Consider the following 19561-nt stretch of genomic DNA (forward strand, 5'->3'; position numbering starts at 1 on the left):
TAGAAAAGTGTTTAATACATAGGCTCACATTATTACTGTCGTTATATTACAGGCCCACAATATGCATGGGCGCCAGGAATGAGTCTAAAAAGTCCCCACAAACTTAGTAAATTCCTGAGTTTTTGTCAAAAAGAAACTCTTCTGATAATGAATTAAAGCTTAAATTCGGAGTATATTATGATGTTTTATTAGATTAATTAATTTAGTTGAGGAAATTGTGGTTGGAATTTTATTTATATTTTATTGCTTATTTGGTGTAATTGGAAATTGAACTGACTTATATGTAGAATTAAAAGAGTTTTGGATCTTTAGATATTTTGGGTAAATAAGAAGCTTTGGAATTAACTCTTAGTTCATAGTTGGATATATAGTTGGCTTGTTTGCTTGTTTATAATATATATAAAAAAAGTTAAATTAGTATGGAATCAAATACGTTAATAAGTTATAGTGACTCAAAACATGACAAAATTAATAAAGATGAGATATTAGAACAAGCTGTTAATGATCCTAAGGATTCTGAAGGTAATATGAATTCGGCACGTGCACCAATGCAGTTTGTAATTAATGAAGTATCTTCTATTTTGAGACAAAATGGACTTGATATTCAAAAACCTGGAAATATTAATAAGATAACTAATGAAAAAAAGGGACGAGCAAATCGACCCTCAATGTGTGTTTATCCTTCAGTTCCGTGGACAGGTGTACTGGAAATCTCTAAGTCTGTGCAACTATCTACAGGGGTTGCAATACGGTCAAATAGCTCATTTTTGTTATCTCTAACAGCACTGCTAGCAAATCCACACCATACAAGTTGCACAATGAATTCGTTAGATCTTCCTGGCATGTCTGGGATTTTGGAATCAAGAAGTTCATTATCGAAGGATTATAGGCCTATGAATGCTTCTCAATGTGCATTGATTCTACATATGATAACTTGTAATTTACAACATTATGTGTATGAAGGGAATGTGAAAAGTGTAATAATAAATGACCTGGTAACATCATTACTAAAAGCTTATACATATCAACATCGAAGTCAAGTAAAAAATGGAGGGGATTTGTCTAATATGAATTATCAAGCTTATATTGAAGCTAGGGAATGGTCTGTTATGATTACTCCAACAGAATGTATATTTCCAAAATCTTGCTTTGAATTGAGAGATTTATTACATAAGAGTGGATTAAAAGTTAAATCTTATTTTGAAAGTAGTAATGAAGATTATAGCTATATATCTCATAATTCTAGGGATTCTGAGAATTTATCCAATCCCAGTACTGTCCTTCCTTGTGTATCTCGTCAAGTATACAATTCATCTATTGATGATATTGATACTAGATATTTTGGTAATCATAGCTGTTTTTCAAAGAGAAGGGCTTTTCGTTCAAATAATATACCATTTTATCATGAATTTGAGAGGATTAAGAGATTAATATCGAAAAATAATTCTCAAATCAAATCTTTATTTCACAGTCCTGGGAGTTCTATCTATATTACTGGCGATGATGTGGTATCATTTTTGCATCTTTTGAAATCTTGCTTTGAAACAAATATGAAGCAAAATTCAAATATTTTAGTTATATCTAAGAATGGACCAACTAGTAATAAATCTAATAGTACTAATAAACTACTTGGTGCTGATGAAAATACTGATAATACCTTAAATAGTAATATTTTAAATATTAAATCAAATTGTAGTTTAATAAGTAATGATCCTTTTTGGTTTATAAAGGAAACAAAAAAGATTGTAGCTAATTTCCCAATAAGGGACACAATATTTAAAGCTGCAACCTGTGACTGTAATTATATACATAATGCACCTAATTCTATACAAGCTTCTGAATCTACACCTAATGGTTTTTATGAACTGAAAATTGAAGGTTTTATACTTCCATATTCCCTTGCTAATATTTTGACTGGTATAAAAATGCTTTGCTCTGATATTTCGAATGTAACAATTACTAAATTTGAATGCACTACAGATCCTCCATTCTTACCAGCAGAAGTATCTAATTTGAATATGGTTTGGGATCGTATTCTCCCTATTTTATGTAATGTTATTAAACCGATAAACTTATCTCTTGTTAATAAGGCACTTCTGTGGCGTCCTATAAGTAGAGTATACTTTAAAGATGATGATATTCTGGTTCTTCCAAATCCCAAGATAAATCCAGCTTTGGCTTCTTCAGATATCAGTATTATAAACAATGCGATAGGATCATCTAATTTGAATATAACTGGAGTAATGCCTTTTCTCAATTCAACAGTATTTCAGAATAATCAACATTCATTCTCTCTTCCACCAAGAAAGCGTCCTCTACAAATTAATCAAACTTCATCTTTAACAAAACATTTAGTACCTCATTCTAATGGAAGGCTTAGTATTTGTAATCACTCTTCTTCAAGTATTGGTCAACAAACTTCTTTAGGACTAACTAATACAGTGCAAGCCGGAACTACTGGAAGCAATACAGTTGCTGCAGCAGCCCTCTCCAGCATTTTACTGGATTTTTCACTTTCTAATGGGGTAGTAGATTCTGTGAGTCATACAAATATGACTTCAAGTTGTTCAAACCAGCAATTACCTCTTCACTTACAAAATACTGCAGCTTCTTCATCTTCGTTTGACAATTCTAATCAACTACCAAACTTCCAACATTCAGCCTTAACTACAAATGGAATAAGAAATAGACCTTCCTCATTATCAACGAATATACAATGGATGAATTTCAGAGGAGTTGGATTTGCTAATTCAAATATAAGTTCGAATTCAAATTATGTATCTTTAGGTACTCCCATGGGGAAACAACTACTACATAGAATAGGGACAACTAATCCTTTTCAAAGATTGGAACAAGTTGATGAGTGTTTAAATCCTAGAAGATTATCTTTCGAAAGTAACAGCCTCCAAAGTTTCAAAATTTTTTCTGATACAGCTCTCTGTTTCTTAGGTTTTGATACTGAGAAATTCGACTATTTTAGTGAAAGGGCTTCAGATGAAGGAGCTAAGATAATAAATATAAAGGAATTAGAAAAGGGATGGAAGGGATATTTGCAAAAGCACAGCAATTCTCCTTATCTACTATCTTTTTCTGGATTCGTCTGCTCCTGGCTACAAGTTGTGCGATTTTATTGTATTTTAGGGGAGGATATAACCCTTTCTAATAATGAGTCAGTTCGAACTATTGCTGAATCTGTTGGATTACCATTGGAAATTTATCATCTTGTAACTTTGGAATGGTTTCTTACAACTTGCTTTGAAAAGAGGCCATTGGATCCCGATGTCTTTGGACCTTTAAGTAGGCCTTCAATTAATATTAGAACTGAATTAGAAGGATACCAAAGTAACGTTGGTATAATTATTTTAGACAAGTTTCCACATATGAATCGGATTTATAATTCTTCTAAACATGGCCAAGCCTCTTTAAGTCATGCTATTTGGACCAATAGTATGCAGAGAATCTTAAAGAATCTATATGGACCTACAATATCTGGTACTAAAGAGATCAGTGAATTTATTAGCAAAATATCTGAAAACCTTAGTGGAAAAAGTGAAAAGTTTGTTCACATCTTGGTTATACCTTGCTCATTATCTCCTTATAAAAGTGAATATGGTAATCTTAAAATATTACCTTATGACGAATTTGATATCAATATTACTAGAAATAAAGGCAATGAGGAACCTGATAAAAGATCTACCGAAGATCTTACCGATAATGATAAGTACTCAAAATACCAACCACTCTCTACATTACAAGGGTCATCATTTATTCAATTCAAAAATGACATTGAGTATTTAAAGAAGGCATGCTCACATTCACTAGGTGAGAATGGATATTTAATTCACATTATAAGTCCAAAGTGGCTCTTAGATAGCTGTAATCAAAGAAATAAAGTAGACTACAAAAGCTATGAATTGGAATTCAGGAGTGCAAAGATCCGCATTAATAAGAGAAAGAAAATTAGAGGATGCAATGAAGAAAATAAATTTCAAATAATACTAAAAGAAGAAACAATTGGAACATTTTATAATATAAATGCTAGTGATGAGATTACTTCTACTGATAAGTCAAGTTTGATACCTTCACAAGGTCCATGGCCCCTTTGGAGTTGGAATGTTACTCTAGTATATTCAAACAAGTATCTGAAGTCAATATCTCAAATTAAGGACATAATTAGAGATCTTGGAGCTTCTATTTGCTGCTTTGTTGATACTATTGGACCTTGTTTTGGTGCAAAAATATCAAAGTTTACTAAAGAAACTAATTCAAATTTAATAGTCTGCACTGATACTGAAACTATTAAATTTTTGCAGCTCCTGGAAATGAATTTTGAATCTAAAACATCAATATCTGTTCCTATTGTTGATATATCATGGATTCATATGGTTCACGGAACTAGAACTCTTCATCCTTTTGAATGCAAGTACTTAAATTCTGAGATTAGTAAAAAAGTTAAAGATAAAAATATCGATGCAACTGCTGAAGATATTACTGGGAATAGTGTAAATTATATACCGAATAGTCGAAATTCAGATGGTTTTGAAAATAGCTGTCAAAATATAGAAAATAAGAAATTTGGGGAGAATACTTTAAAAGTCAGCGGATCTGTATCTAAACTATTAAATACAATCAATAATGAAGAAATATTCCACTCTAAAAATAAAGAAAATTCCACTGAAGTTAATTTTTATGAAGTACCTAACACCGAATTACTTGAACATATTAAGGAAGAAAGGACTAAAAATACAAATAAAAGAAGAAAGTCAACCAAATTAGGTAGTAAACGTATAGAAAATTACCAAAAACTATATTCTCAAGGTGATGATGTTTTTAGCAAACAAAATATAGATGGTGAAGGCATATCTGAATTTTTAGTCCCTATTTCGGCACCTCTAGTAACCCAGTGGTTTACAGAAGATATTAATGTCTTCCCAGTGACATCTTCTAATTGTACACCAGTTAGGAACTATCATAGTCACAATAAAACTGATGGTCAACTTTGCAAGACTCCATCCAACTGGATAAGCCCGGTGCCACATTTAAGTGAATACTTTAAGTTTGATATTGGATTAATTGATGGAAATAACCAATTTGAGAAAAATAAGTATCAATATGGCAATATTCACGAACAAAATGTCTGCAGTATTATAGAAGATAACATAGGAACTACTACTGAAAATATATCACCCATACTATGTCCAATATTACCTACTGTATCTTTATCTGCACTAAACATTTCATTTGATTAACAACTGAATATCTTCAATAATTACTTGTATATTTTTATATTTTTGTATATATAAGCTTCTAATATATAACAATTTAAATATAATTTTTTTTTTTCAAAGTGGATTCATTATGAACTATAAACTATAGGATTTAATTGTTATCCTAGGTAATACTAAGTATTTAGTCAATCTTATCACTTCCTAAGCTAGACTAATTATATATACAATAAAAAATAAATTTATAAACCAGTAAGATACTCTTGATGATGAATCTTGTACTTCAAATATATCATAGTAAGATATATCGTAGTAAGATTTATTTTCTTTTATTCAAGATCTCTCTTATTATCTTCTCAACTCCTATATCAAATGCACTCTTTTCTTCTGGATTTAACTTTATATCTTTTTCATTCAGGTCCTCCAATATTCGTTCTTTAAGCTTCTTACTATTATAATGTACATACTGAGACTTTTCCAAACCTTGCAACATATTCAAAATACCAGCTGCACTTCTCAAAATATTAATATCATGTAAAACCCTATTACTTTCAAAATAATTATCCTGTAAATTATCATCTACAATGCTTGGAGAATCAAAGCTATTATCAGATAATGATTTCAATTTCTTCAGTGGTGCAATATTATTCTTCTGGATATTTTTAAAATTACCTGCTTTATTTGAAGCTTTACATTTGATATTTTGTTGCTCTTCAATATTATCTCTTGTATCTAAATATTCAGGCATATACTTCTTAATATTATCAACGTTATAAAGCTGCCTTTTCACAGCTTCTGAACATACATCTCTATGCAAACAGTTATTGATAATACCTTTCATCTCCTCTATTATAATTTCATTATTAATTAATTCTTGTTTATATTCCTTACGTATATTTATCATATCTTTAATAAAATCTTTTGGTATATCAACCAAATTAAAGGAATATTTATCTGTTTCTATCCTAGAGCGAACATTTGTATTTTCTGTAGATTTATCTCCAATATATACTTTAAACTCTTGTTCCCATTTCCAAGGTTTCTGGACATCTGAAAAGTATAACTTTTCATCTAGGTAGTTTACTAACTTCGATCTAAGAATTTTCTTAGAATCTTCATTAACATCAATTAAATCGGAATTCTGCAAATTTCTGTATTTCATATTTCCAAAAACTAATTCACGAAATTCCTTCTCATTATTACTATCAAGGCAATTCTTGTAAATATCAAGTAGATTTTCATATTTTATATATTCTGGATCATCAGAATCCTCAGATTCATCTAAAAATGCATTATCCAAACCAAATTGGTTCAAGAACTTTTCATCCATAGTCTCTTTGGCTTCATTAATATCATATAAACTTAAATAACCTTGACTCTTTAGTCTTTTTTTTAATATCTTTCTACTTTCCTTTATCTTTTTAAGCTCACTCAATTTATCTCTAATCGTGGTATTAATGAAATCTTCATAAATTTTGGGTTCTGTTTGGCACCAAGCATCATCAAGAGATTGATTATCACTTCTATGTTTTTGAAAAAGTAACAAATTCTTTTTCTCTTCAATTAACATTTTTTGGTATTCCTCCCATTGTTTCATTTTAATTGTAGGATAATTTAATCCTTTAAGTTTTTCCAAAGAATTTCGCATAAATATCCTACTCTTGAGATCCGATTTATCTAGTGTACTTTCATAAAATCTATACTCTACAAATCTTGCAAAGGTATTTCTTAGGGAATCTAAATTATCGCGAATCCTCCCTACTTCACTTGAGACTCCTGGGGTTAAACCTGGTTTTCCACTAAATATAAATTCATCTAATTTACCTGGAATATCAAGTTTACTAGGTAATTTAATCTGATCATTTTTAATTAAATCTGCTAATACAGCCTCAGGTGATAAACTAGAGTTAGGTACCTTAGTTGCAATAGCTCCCGAAGGTGAAGTATTTGAAATATTACTTGAGTCCAAATTATTAATTATTGTATTTAAATTTGGATTTTCACTATTTGTAAAATCATTAGTAAATTTATTAGGGCTAGTAAGAGGAAAATTAGCAATCTCATTAGGAGAGTAAACCCTACTTTTCATATCTGTTAAGTTTTTCTTCGCCAGACTCTTAACTGTAGGTAGCTTTTGGCTTTTATTCTTCTGATCAGCCAATATTGAACTATTTACACTACTATCTACTAAACTCTTATTTGTAGGAGTAGAACTGTTCATAAATTTTCCATTTCTTATCGGAGGAGAAGAATCTGTTTGCTTCGGTGAAGATTTTGTAAACATTTTTACATTTATTAGCAAAGAAATAATATCTATAAAATTAATAATTTTTGGATAAATAGGATATTAATGTGTCCAATTAAAAAACCTTTTATATTATCCATTTGGATGGTAATTCCTATTTTAGTCTTGTTATCTTACATCTCAGAATCTAAATATCATTTATGCATCTCAACAAGGCGCCATAGTCACGTGATGCACCCAAAGTGGTGGTTTTTAATACGGTAGGTTATCTATGACATCCTCAAAGGATCAGTGATTTATTTTCAAAGAAACATGATACCTATTAAGTACCTGTAACCATAGAAAAAACAAAGTATACTATTTTAGACTACATATAAAACCACTAAGATAGTTTTAAACCTTAACATAGATTTCTATCTACTACAAAAGTGAGTGGTAATGTACACTATAGAGCAGTAGTTTCAAAAAGAAAAATCCCATTTCACTATATATCTCCCAAATTTCAAACAAAAAAGTGTTTGGAAACACATTCTTAGTAATAAGAACATCTATTAATGAATTGAAACTTTTAATGATACCCGAATATTCATCAAATAATTATATAACTTGATAACTCTCAAATCTATATTTTAACATAGTATATTTATGAACTTACAATATGAGATATTATCACTGCTAATTGTTAGATTTACTCAATATAGGAGAAGTCTGGTCAAAGTGTGCAAATTCAAAAGTAAAATCACTTTTTATCTTCTGGCACCAATCTTTCTCAAAATCAAAATAAACGAAATCTGCAACTTCAGTTTCATCAGTAACAACCTTACTTTCAGATCTTTTATAAAACCAAGCAAAACACTTCTTGTGAAATCTCCATTTCTTTTTCTTGAGTTCTTGAGTTGCTAAGAGTTGTTGAAATGTCCCTTGTTGAAAATAGAAGATAAAAAAAAGAGTATCGAGACTCAATTGCTGAAAGTAAGATGGGCTATTGAAATTTTTAAGAGGTAATGAGGGAAAATTTGAGCGAGGATTATGCCATATCATTCGTGGAGTATAGTGTATATGTTTCCCAATAGAATCTTGAGGTTGTAATCGGTGATTAAATGATATATCTAAAGCAATTGTACTTAATTCTGGAAATATACTTACACGATTTTTAAGTTTCTTACTTGTATTATTTACTTTTTCATGCTTTTCATCTACTGATAAGTCAGCCAGACTATTTATAATATCATGAGATTTAGAATTATCAAATGATTCCTGATTACCTATTTGGTTAGTTTCGTCATTATTATTAGATATTATAAGACTATCCACATCATTATCTCTGATATATCCAGTGTAGCTACTATTTACTTCATTAATATCACTGCAATTAATTGCACGAACCTCATCATCTATTTTATTTAGTATCTCAAGGCATTTCTTAATTTCTTCCATTAAAGAGCTCAACTCAGAATTCTCAAGATATGTGCCATTATTAAGAGAATCTTCAAGATGTGATATTCTACTTTCTACTTGAGATAACTCTGCTGAGTAAGTCTTTGGATCTTTGCTTTTATCATTTATTTTGTTTATTTTCCTATTTATACTTTCCTTTAATGCAACAAGCTCTGAAAGTTCACGCTTAATACCCTCAATTCCTAAGGAATCCATTAACAAATACCTACTTTGTACAGAGAATATTAGAAATTAGTTAAAACCATCAAATTTTTTCCATATTATTAAAGTTTCCGAAGTCTCTAAGTCTAATTAATTTGTTTCACCGCTCGCGCCACTATTTACACGTTTATATTGCATTGTTTCCCATTACTATTATTATTTTTTTCCTATGATCTAACTGGTATTTCTAAATGAGCTCTTGTAGAAATAGACTTATAATTGAGGCTAGAGAAGCTCAAAAATATTCTGATAGTGATATAAAATTGGGACCCAGGTATGAAAATATGTATTCTAAGATACAAACCATTTACTTAAATAGCTTAATTATTTGATATTATTTTCTCTAAGGGATGATAATTTACATGAATGGGTAGCTAAAATTATTGGCCCTATAGGTTCTCCTTATGAAAATGGAGTCTTTGAACTTAATTTCAAAATACCACCACAATATCCACTATTTCCACCCTCTGTGATATTTGTAACTCCATTATTTCATCCAAATGTAAACTTTCAGACAGGTATGACTGGTTATTACTACTTTGGTTGTTACTACTTTTAATTAGAAATATATAGTATAATCACTTATTCAAAAATATTAAATTTGTAGGTGAACTTTGTTTAGATGTGATAAAAAACAACTGGAGTCCAGCATGGACTCTACAATCTGTTTGCAGAGCAATTACTGCCTTATTACATGATCCGAATGCAGAAAGCCCTCTTAATTGTGATGCTGGAAATATTATAAGATCAGGGGATATGAAGGCTTTTAACAATATGGCTAAGATGTATGTGATTGAGTATGCTCAAGAGAAATAACAAAAAATATATATCTAAGAATAAGTACGTCAATCCAATAGATACCTTGGAAAACTATTTGATCGTTTTCTACTAGGTTGAATAATTGTTTTACTAGATTCTTCACTTGAATCATATTCCTGATTAAATATATCACTTAAAATAGAATTAGACTGAATTACAGCTATATTATTATTTAAATTATTTATTTCAAAAGTTATTTTATCTTGATTATCAACTTTATTACTTCTTAACATTGCTGTAGGTTTTAAAGTAATATCTTCCTTTTCATTTTTTGAATTTATAATTAACATCTCCAACTTAGCTCTCTCTTTGTCATCTTGTAGCTGTCTTGATTTCTTCTTTCTATTCTCTTCTTTTTCTCTTTCTAATTTTTCATAATCTATATATTCTATATACCAACCACGTTCAGTATATTCAGCTTTACATTTCTTTGTCCCTTCTAGATATTTGACAAAGTCAGAGAGTGTTGTCCAAATAGTAGCATTCATATGTATATGCTGTCTATCATGGATAACCTCATTATATACAGTGTTTGCAAGTATTCTTGTACGAGAGTATCGAGTTTTCATTAACTGCATAAATGCGCTTTCAAATTGTCTACTATAATCATTCATAATTTTTCTTGGATTCCCACTAAAAACTTCCATTTGTCGTAAATGGCCTTCAGACATCCTATGGCATTTAAACCCATTCTCATCACGACATTGTTTTTCACATAATTGGCAATACCAACGTAACTTTTGTAGACCCTTCGCTTTAATCTGTTTGGAGACCCACTTAAGAGTACCTACTTCTGAACGGGGCATGATATATCTAAAATATATTCTATAAATCTACATTAGCCAACTCATAGTTTGTTTCTAAATAATGAGAATTATAAATATAGAGAAATTCACTTTAGAAAGATTTCTAAAAATAGCGCGTTCAACAATTCACAGGCGCCTAATTAGGATTCAGTAACAATCCTATGAAATTCACTCCTAAACTCTTAAACTGAGTTTTTATTTCTCATAAACTTAAATTTAGGGTATCTCTTAATGTGTAAATTTCAACTACTTATTTGTAAATCTTAATATATTTTCATTCTCACAGGTTAATACAGAAATCACCTGATAGTATAGAACTACTTGGGAATTTATCCTCAACGATCAATTCCTAGTTGGCCCACTTTTCTAGTACTTTATCATTAATCCATATATCCCCCCAAGATTCTATTTTAGAGTTCCACTGCCATCTATCACCCCAAGAATTTCCCCACACATTTCCATTACCATCAGTAGCATATTTATTAGTCCACTTTTCAACATATTCTGCAGGGGCTCCTCCACCTCCCATATTCTCATGTCCAATACCAGCATAGAACTCTCCCCATTCCTCTTTCCATTCTTCACCAGTATGAAGTTTTTTCCCATATTTTGATGCATGTTTCCTACTAGTATTATCAGGATTACTTTCTTCTTTCCATTCTTCTTTCCATTCATCCCCAACTCCATTTCTACCAGATTTTTGTGCCCACTTCCACTTATTATCAAAATCTTCCTTCCACTCTTCTTCCCACCTATCCCCAAAACAATTTTCGCCTTTTTTCCAAGCTTCTTTATAACCAGGACGTTCAGACCATCTCTCAGCCCAAGTTCCTTGTTCATCATACCCTTCTTTAAAAGCCCATTTCTCACAATTTTCAAGAGATTCACCAAATTGTTCCGAAAATCGATTATTATCTCCCTTTCCTTCTCTTAAAGTCTTTATATTCCCTTTCCCATCATCTTCCCATTTCTCAGTCATTTCATGTTCAACTATTTCACGATTAGTATGATTAAACTTCTTTATCCACTTATTACGAACTTTCTTCCCATTAACTTCACTTGTAAAATTCTCTCCCCAAACCTCAATCTCACCATTCTGGTCATATACAGTCCATTTCTTATTTTCTGTTCTCTCATTAGTAGATTCATTCCACTCTTCTTCCCACAGTACAGTTCTATTTTCACCACCTCTTTTATCACAACCAGTTTTATGGCCTTTACTAGTATTTCCACTAATTTCCCATTTATCTACAAAATCCTCTTGGTTCGTTTTATGCCAATTTTCACCATACTCAACATAAGAATTAGAATAAATATCTTCATTCTTAATAGTATGTTGACATAAATCAAGAGAACTAGAAACCGTGATTTCATTATTACAATCGTTAATTCCAGACTTTAACTCTAGTCTTCGTTTTTCACCCCACTTTTCACCTTGTGAATTTGCCCACCATTTATCAGTTGAATGAAATTTTCTTATCATATTCCCATCATCATCAATAGTTAAATTTTCTTCCCAATCTTCTCCCCATGATTCATTATCACTAACACGAAATCCAAATTTTGTACCATCTCTATTAATAGAAATAGGTACTATTTTAGAAATTTCATTATCAAATTCAGCTTTTTCATGGAATTGTTCTTTATATGATTCATCTCCATTATTATACCAATGGCTTTTTGTAGTTGACTTAAGCTTGTTACTACACAAATTATCTGTATAATCCACAACTTCTTTTATACATTCACCCCAACTATCATTCTCACCAGGTTTATCCCAAGATTTCTCTATCCATTTAATTGCAGAAGATCCAGTCTCATCAATATCCCATTTCACAGAATAACATTCATTACTTATTTTTGAGTATCCATATTTTTCTCCCCATCTATGTTTCTCATTATAATACCAACGATCATTCTCTTTTGTTCCATCTTCTTCTTCGAACCAGACTTCATACCAATTATTTCCTTGGGAATCTGTACCACTCTTTCTACCTTCCATTTTCCCATTACTATCCTCTTTTATATGTTCCTCCCAAAAACTATTTGATGTTTCAGATTTAGATGTATAATTATTTAGTGATTCAATAGAGGAAGTTGTAGATAGACTATGTTGTGATTTAAAAGAATCTTTATTAGTATTTCGTAAGTCAATGTCTCGTTTATTTGATCGTATTTGAATCTCTTTTGAACCATCACGATATAGCTTTGTAATTTTAAAATGATGTATTGGAATGTCAGATGTTAAATTTCTTTCTTCTAAATAGCTTATTATCTTTTCATCTTCATGTTTAACTGTTTCTCTCCATTCATCTCCTGTAATTGAATTCTTTCCATATCTATTTGTTTTTTTTAATATTGTTTTACCTTGATTACATATAGTGCACTCTATATCTTCATACCAAACATCTTTAATTTCTTCATTATTTTCACATAATTTCTCTATACGTTTCCTAATATACATTCTTCTACCTTTTCTAAACCACTTTTCAGTCCATCTAGTATGATTTATATAATTTATACCATTTAACTGCCCTAATGAAGCTGTATTATTATTTCTGTCATTTGAATCACTTTGTTTATCCTCTGAATCATCAGATTCTGATGATGATATCTGATTTGAATGAGAACTTTTCGGTATTCTCCTTTGTTCAATCCACTGTTCATTCCAGCTCCCATCTTTAGATTCTTTACTCCCCCAAATTAAACCATTTTCATCACCTTCCCAATTCTCTATATAATCATCATATTCTCTAACTTGCCTATCACCTAAATTCCCAGCTAAGCTTATATTTATAGGATAAATATCATTTAAATTTAAAGAGTTGGAAAATTGCAACGAATTACCATGTAGTAGACGAAATCCAAAATGATATCTAGAATTTATATCTTGATCCTCAATTATAGATGCAGATGCATAATATCCAGCATATTCTCTCTGCATCGAGTTATCTTAATATATTCAGAAATTTATAAATCTTTAATAAATATTTTAAATTAGTTGTATATACTCATAGAATGCATAAGACTATTTAGCTTTATTAGAATGACTAGAAAAATTTTAATTTGTGAGCAACATATACTACCGCCTAATGTAGTGTTAATCACCCGCTACACAATCGAGTCTAATCCTAGTTAATAAATTTTTGTAGACACTTTGATTATATTGGATAAATTTTGGAAATATTTCCTAATAAATGTAGAGACAACTAAATCTATCTTATTCAATAAATACATCATAGATAATCATCTTACTAAAGTTAGAATACATTGAATCTTTTGTTTTACTTCTCAGGTTTATATTTAACAATTGATACTAATAACTTAGAGTCATCCTCTGATAGGACTAAACAATTAAAAAAGTGCTACTCACCATCAAATAATCTGTTTGATATGTTAGATGTATAATATGTAACTTTTTCATGTTGATATAAAGATAAGTCACATATATATAGTGATTCTGAAGCTAAATTATGTTTAATTGTTTGTAATATCTTAGAATATTCACACGGTATTTGTTCTCCTACATTCCTGCTTAAGCTTAAATGATCGGAAATCTGTACATCTTTACCATGATTAATAATATAAAGTAATCTTCTGTGCTGTCTTGAAACATGTCGAAGAGAGTATAATAATTTCAATAAAGTCTCCCAAATAAAAGAAGGAATATATTTTTTTGAGTAATGGTAATTATTTAAAAACCACTCAACAGTACTTTCTTCAATGTTATCTGGACCAATAACCTTACCTTTAAAGACTTGATATCCAAGAAACATTGATAAAAAGTCCTCACATTGTTCTAATGCTAAAGTTTGAGATATAATATTTGATTTCCATGAATATCCCTCTAATGGATTTGACTTTAAAAACTCCATAGTAGATGTTCTACGTAAAATTGGGTACATAACATGAATTATTGCCTTCCTATCAAAGTCTATTTTATTCAATAATTCAGTTTCCTGCTTTAATTGGAATTCCATTTCTTTATCTATATCTATTTTATTATCCGAGTGTATTTCACTTAATAATATGGGCATTACATTTAAAAGTGAGTCAAGATGATAGCACAAAGAATTATTTTGTTTTATCCTAATCATAGATTCTCTTAAACTTAGTTTATATTCTAAATTAACCATTTCATCTTTATGAATTGAAATTTGTGGATGAAAAGTATACCCAGATTCTCTTACAATTTCAAGTGGTAAAGAACTTTTAAATTGTTTAAATAATTCCAGAAAACATGAAATAGCACCAATAATATTTGGATTATTTAATTCTTCTGAATATACTTTACAGGCATGATTTATTTTATATTCACATATTAAAAATCTAGATAATGAAGTAATTATACTGGGATTTCTATCCAAAATAGCCAAAGTAAATGGTGATAAAGACTTATTTAGAATAATATTTGATTTAGAATTATTATATGTTACTGAATTGATAGAATGCAACAAAACAGCTAATGGAATTCCACGATATCCTAAGACTAAACCATTAGAATTTAAGTGATTTCGTATTGCACTTAATAGAAGAGATGAATTCTTTCCTATAGGATTAGCCAAAGGTATCCAATCAGTAGATATTGGTTGCCAATGGTTATTAATTTCACCAAGTAAATCCAATTTTATAACAGGAATGATCCTATTCCAACCATTTATATTAAAGTCTTCCTGATAAATAACTAAATTCAATTCACACTCATCCATTACTTCTCCTTCTTCAGAATCAGAGATATCAATTTCGCAATTACTTTTTTCACTATTATTTTCATATAATTTTGAATTTTGTAATTCTTCAGATTCAATATTAGGTAATTCTTTAATATTACTCTTAGCATTATTACTAATACAGAGTGTTTTATTATTAGACATACAATCTAGTATATATTGAAAACTCCCATTTTTATTAATAAAAAAGTTGGCAGTTATAGAATCATCATTTTTCATATTATATAATGGAAAATATCCAATTTCTAAAGGTACCAAGTTAAAGCATTTACATATTATGATATCCATAAAATCTATTATTTTTTCTGAATCTAAACATGTTACCTTAACTTGACTACTTTCATTAGAAATTACAGCTATTGGGAATTCTAATTTTAGATCCAACTTTTTTAAGGTATCCCGGAAGTGTAATAGAAATATTATATTTATATCTATATTACAAAAATTTACTAATAACTTTTCCATTTCAAATTGACATAGCTTAATTATACATTCTAACATTTGTCGAAAAGTATTATTATCTGTATTTTGTATTATCCTAGATGATATTGGTGGTAATATACACCATAGTATAATAGAACAATCCATATCTCCATTATTTTGTAATATATTCTTTACAATATTTGAAAAATTATTAGGAGGGGAATTATATTTATATTGAGATTTATTTGACTTGTGTATATTTGAATATTTTAGAGAATTTGCCAATGTATTTAGTAAAAAATCTCTTAGTATTGTAGATCTCTTGTAGGGATCAAATTTGTATAAATTCTCACCCATACAATCAGAAATGAAAAATGAATACCTTCCAGTAGAACAACTAGTTGCATAGATCTGCATCTCTGTAGAAACCATTCGTACAAAACCTCGGGATAAATTGTCAATTGTTTTTTGAAACCATAGTTCTGATATATTATTTTGGCCTACAAAATAATGATCTAAATTAATAGTGTTGTTAAAGCATAAACCAGATAAAACATCAGATTTAATTAAGTCCCAATTAAAACCTATATGGCTTTGCACTATGTGCAGACCATTAGTCTTCATTAATTTTTACATTAATCAATTACAGAGAATAGTACTAAGACTAATAGTCATGCGGTAAAATTCACTTTACTAAAAGTTATACCGGGGGTGGCACATCTATAAAGCAGAGATCTAGTATTCTATAATTATAAACATAACAAACTTTCAATGTGTTAATAAAACACAAATTTTTTTATTAATATTAGTCTGAGGGTCTATTCTGTATGGCTTGTTGTTTAATCCTTCTATTATATTCGTTCCTATTGTTTGTATAAAGTTGATAAGATTCCGCTTGAGCTGGAGATTTAATATTAGGATTATCAAGCAAATCCTGAATTCCAAGTAGTATTTGCTTCATTGTTATAGAGGGTTTCCAATCTTCATCTTCATTTAATATAGATAAGCAAACTGTACCTGATGGATATATATTAGGATGAAATAGTGGTGGTTGAAAAGTACACTTTGGAGGTTTTGCAGGATAATCTTCAGGAAAAGATACATTTAATGTATATTCACCACTTTCCCATAAAGTCTAAGAAAATAATCAGATAAAGTTAATAATAAATAGTGATAGTGATATAAATAGCTAATGATATCTTAACAATCTATAATTAGACCTACCCCTTTCTTTCCTGGAATTTTACAAATCCATCTCATCATATTTTGGCCTTCTCCATCTTCTGATGGTGCATATTTAGCAGAAAATCCTACTGGATGATCTTTTCGCCACTCAGACCTTTCTTGAGCAATCCTCTTTCTAGCAAAACTCATTTAAAAGAGGATAATAATGCCAAAGTTATGCTAAACAAATTACAGAGTGAATCTTAGAAAGCAAATTTCTTCTAATTTTAAATCCTACAATTTTATTCTGATATAAACAAGAACTACTTTAAAAAAAACTATTTAAATTATATACATATGGCGCGTATTATAACGCGCTAATGTATAAATAAGAGAGTTACTAGTTGTTTTGTTACATCTCCCATTCTTATTCTTTTCCCTTTATAAGGATATAATAGTAATATTTTAAGTGGGTATTTGGTAGGTAATTAATTACAAAAAAAAATTATATATGACTTAATTAACTGGATAAATTAGATAGCGAATTTGTTAGGTTATACTAAATTTTAGAATAGTATTAATTAATATTGAATACTTGAGAATTATATATTTCGAAAGATAAACTGTGAAATCTTATGAACCATTTAATGCTCAATGAAGTATCCAATAAAATATAGATGCTAATATGATTGTAAGAATGGATATTTTTGGTTTTTGAGAAATAGCATTAGAAGTATTAATTATAATAGGTGCTGCATAATTAGGTCCAATAAGCAGAGCAGGATTTCCTGGACATGTATTAACTGAATCATATGGAAATTGGTTTATAATTCCTGGGAGCCAGAACATATCACAACTATCAGCAGATACATTCATAAAACCTTCAATTCCCCAAGTAATTCCCCAACTATTTTGCATAACATAATATTTTTCTCCTTGTTGATTAATGCCATATCCTATTAATAAAACTGCATGATCTAATTCCTCTATAGATGAGCACTTAGGAGCCTTATATATTCCACCTGAATATTCATGAAATCCTGATAATTGCGAGTTAACACTTACAGCAATAACTCCATATCTAGGTAACATGCTTGTTACAAAATCCCATCCATCAGTGCCATTAATACTATATGATGAAAATATCTCATATGATCCAACTGTTTCACATCCAGTACATTGACTTGCGATACAAGTTCCTACATTATCATCATATGGATAATTATCCCAACTACAAATACTATTTGGAGAAGAATTTGATGATAAAGCATAACTCCATGAGTTTGCATAAAAACCACCATTACATCCTTCATTACCATATTGATCACTACAATCTATAATTTGTTGTGGTGACAAAGAAGCAATAAGTAATCCTGTTTGAACACATGTTGCAGTATTCATTGTAGATACTGCAACAAATGCATAACAACCGCCACATTCTCCCTGATTATATGGAGTATAAACACATGAGTATCCTGTAGCGATATCTCTACTATCATAGTAAGTTTGTTCCTTATGCAATAAAGTAGCCGATAATTGTTCCATTAATAATTCTCGACCTAATCTAACTGTTGTATAAAGAGTCTTCTTTTTTTGAATAGTTCCATCGAGAGGAATTGGTAAGTCAGCTGAATTAATATTAGAAGTTTGACCAATTACCTTTGAATTTCTCCATTCTGATGATTTAGATTCACTCATATATTCATCTGGGATTGACAATTTTGACTTAAAAGTTCCTAACGATGCAGGAGTTAAATCAAAAGATGTGGAATTATTAGATTCCCTCAAGTTATTAATTGATTCAATTACTTCAAGGCATTTATTTAAGGAAACTTGAGGTAAATTTAACCCTGATTGTGTATCAGAAATTATATTACAGAGACAATCAAAAGGACGTAAAATAACACTAGTATGATTACCGAACAAAAGTTTAGGAACTAAATCTTTTAGACTTTCCATCTCCAGAATCAGGCTTGAACTATCTTCAGAAAATGATGCTAATACATTAGTTAAGTTATATGTTCTAGAATAAGGAAACATATTGAGATTACTTATTCCAGTAGTAATATTAAAAACATCAACTGTACTATTAATTTCATCATTTAATATTAAAGTTAAACTTATCAAATCAGATGGAATTATCTTTGTATTTGGTGATAAAATATTTCTGGATAAAATTTCTTTATAAATATTATTAGATAATGTTTCAAAATGATACATAAAAGCTACTTTTTTAAATATGGGGATCAAACTCGGGAAAACTTTTAAACAGTTTGTTGTTAGTGAACCATATGTTATATTTCGATTATTTAAAATTTCAGAGATGTACTTATATAAATTTGAGATTTTGTTCTTCGACATTTTATCTGAATGTGTATTTGTAATATTCTTAATATCTGTAGTATTTGTAATATTCTTAATATCTGGATGTATATTTATAATATTCTTAATATCTCTAGTACTAGTAGTATTCTTAATATCTGTAGTATT

The 19561-nt window shown here is 29.6% G+C and overlaps 9 protein-coding genes across 9 annotated transcripts in view; 2 read left to right on the top strand and 7 right to left on the bottom strand.

Moving 5' to 3' along the window:
- Positions 1-419: 419 nt before the first annotated feature.
- cand_019510 (uncharacterized protein) lies at positions 420-5249 on the top strand (the record flags this gene model as incomplete). Its single annotated transcript, XM_067212181.1, has 1 exon — positions 420-5249. One exon carries the CDS (start codon positions 420-422, stop codon positions 5247-5249), a length of 4830 nt encoding a protein of 1609 aa, XP_067069087.1.
- A 295-nt stretch (positions 5250-5544) lies between these two features.
- cand_019520 (uncharacterized protein) lies at positions 5545-7509 on the bottom strand (the record flags this gene model as incomplete). Its single annotated transcript, XM_067212182.1, has 1 exon — positions 5545-7509. The coding sequence occupies one exon, from the start codon at positions 7507-7509 to the stop codon at positions 5545-5547; it is 1965 nt and encodes a 654-aa protein (XP_067069088.1).
- Positions 7510-8145: 636 nt separating this feature from the next.
- cand_019530 (NOT2 NOT3 NOT5 family protein) lies at positions 8146-9123 on the bottom strand (the record flags this gene model as incomplete). Its single annotated transcript, XM_067212183.1, has 1 exon — positions 8146-9123. The coding sequence occupies one exon, from the start codon at positions 9121-9123 to the stop codon at positions 8146-8148; it is 978 nt and encodes a 325-aa protein (XP_067069089.1).
- Positions 9124-9320: 197 nt separating this feature from the next.
- On the top strand, positions 9321-9945 carry cand_019540 (ubiquitin-conjugating enzyme family protein; the record flags this gene model as incomplete). Its single annotated transcript, XM_067212184.1, has 3 exons — positions 9321-9403; positions 9478-9647; positions 9737-9945. The coding sequence occupies 3 exons, from the start codon at positions 9321-9323 to the stop codon at positions 9943-9945; spliced, it is 462 nt and encodes a 153-aa protein (XP_067069090.1).
- A 29-nt stretch (positions 9946-9974) lies between these two features.
- Positions 9975-10754, bottom strand: cand_019550 (uncharacterized protein; the record flags this gene model as incomplete). The annotated part of the gene is made up of 1 exon (XM_067212185.1): positions 9975-10754. The coding sequence occupies one exon, from the start codon at positions 10752-10754 to the stop codon at positions 9975-9977; it is 780 nt and encodes a 259-aa protein (XP_067069091.1).
- A 349-nt stretch (positions 10755-11103) lies between these two features.
- On the bottom strand, positions 11104-13698 carry cand_019560 (uncharacterized protein; the record flags this gene model as incomplete). The annotated part of the gene is made up of 1 exon (XM_067212186.1): positions 11104-13698. One exon carries the CDS (start codon positions 13696-13698, stop codon positions 11104-11106), a length of 2595 nt encoding a protein of 864 aa, XP_067069092.1.
- A 421-nt stretch (positions 13699-14119) lies between these two features.
- cand_019570 (uncharacterized protein) lies at positions 14120-16531 on the bottom strand (the record flags this gene model as incomplete). Its single annotated transcript, XM_067212187.1, has 1 exon — positions 14120-16531. The coding sequence occupies one exon, from the start codon at positions 16529-16531 to the stop codon at positions 14120-14122; it is 2412 nt and encodes an 803-aa protein (XP_067069093.1).
- A 181-nt stretch (positions 16532-16712) lies between these two features.
- On the bottom strand, positions 16713-17281 carry cand_019580 (ubiquitin-conjugating enzyme family protein; the record flags this gene model as incomplete). Its single annotated transcript, XM_067212188.1, has 2 exons — positions 16713-17042; positions 17132-17281. 2 exons carry the CDS (start codon positions 17279-17281, stop codon positions 16713-16715), a joined length of 480 nt encoding a protein of 159 aa, XP_067069094.1.
- A 441-nt stretch (positions 17282-17722) lies between these two features.
- The window catches only part of cand_019590 (papain family cysteine protease), a gene marked incomplete at both ends in the record, with an annotated part of 2188 nt that continues 349 nt past the window's right edge, over positions 17723-19561 (bottom strand). Inside the window, one exon of the mRNA XM_067212189.1 lies at positions 17723-19551. Coding sequence (XP_067069095.1) covers positions 17723-19551 — 1829 coding nt within the window. The remainder of the gene's footprint in view (positions 19552-19561) is intronic.

Source organism: Cryptosporidium andersoni (genome assembly GCF_001865355.1).
Source record: "Cryptosporidium andersoni isolate 30847 chromosome Unknown contig_18, whole genome shotgun sequence".
Taxonomy (NCBI): domain Eukaryota; phylum Apicomplexa; class Conoidasida; order Eucoccidiorida; family Cryptosporidiidae; genus Cryptosporidium; species Cryptosporidium andersoni.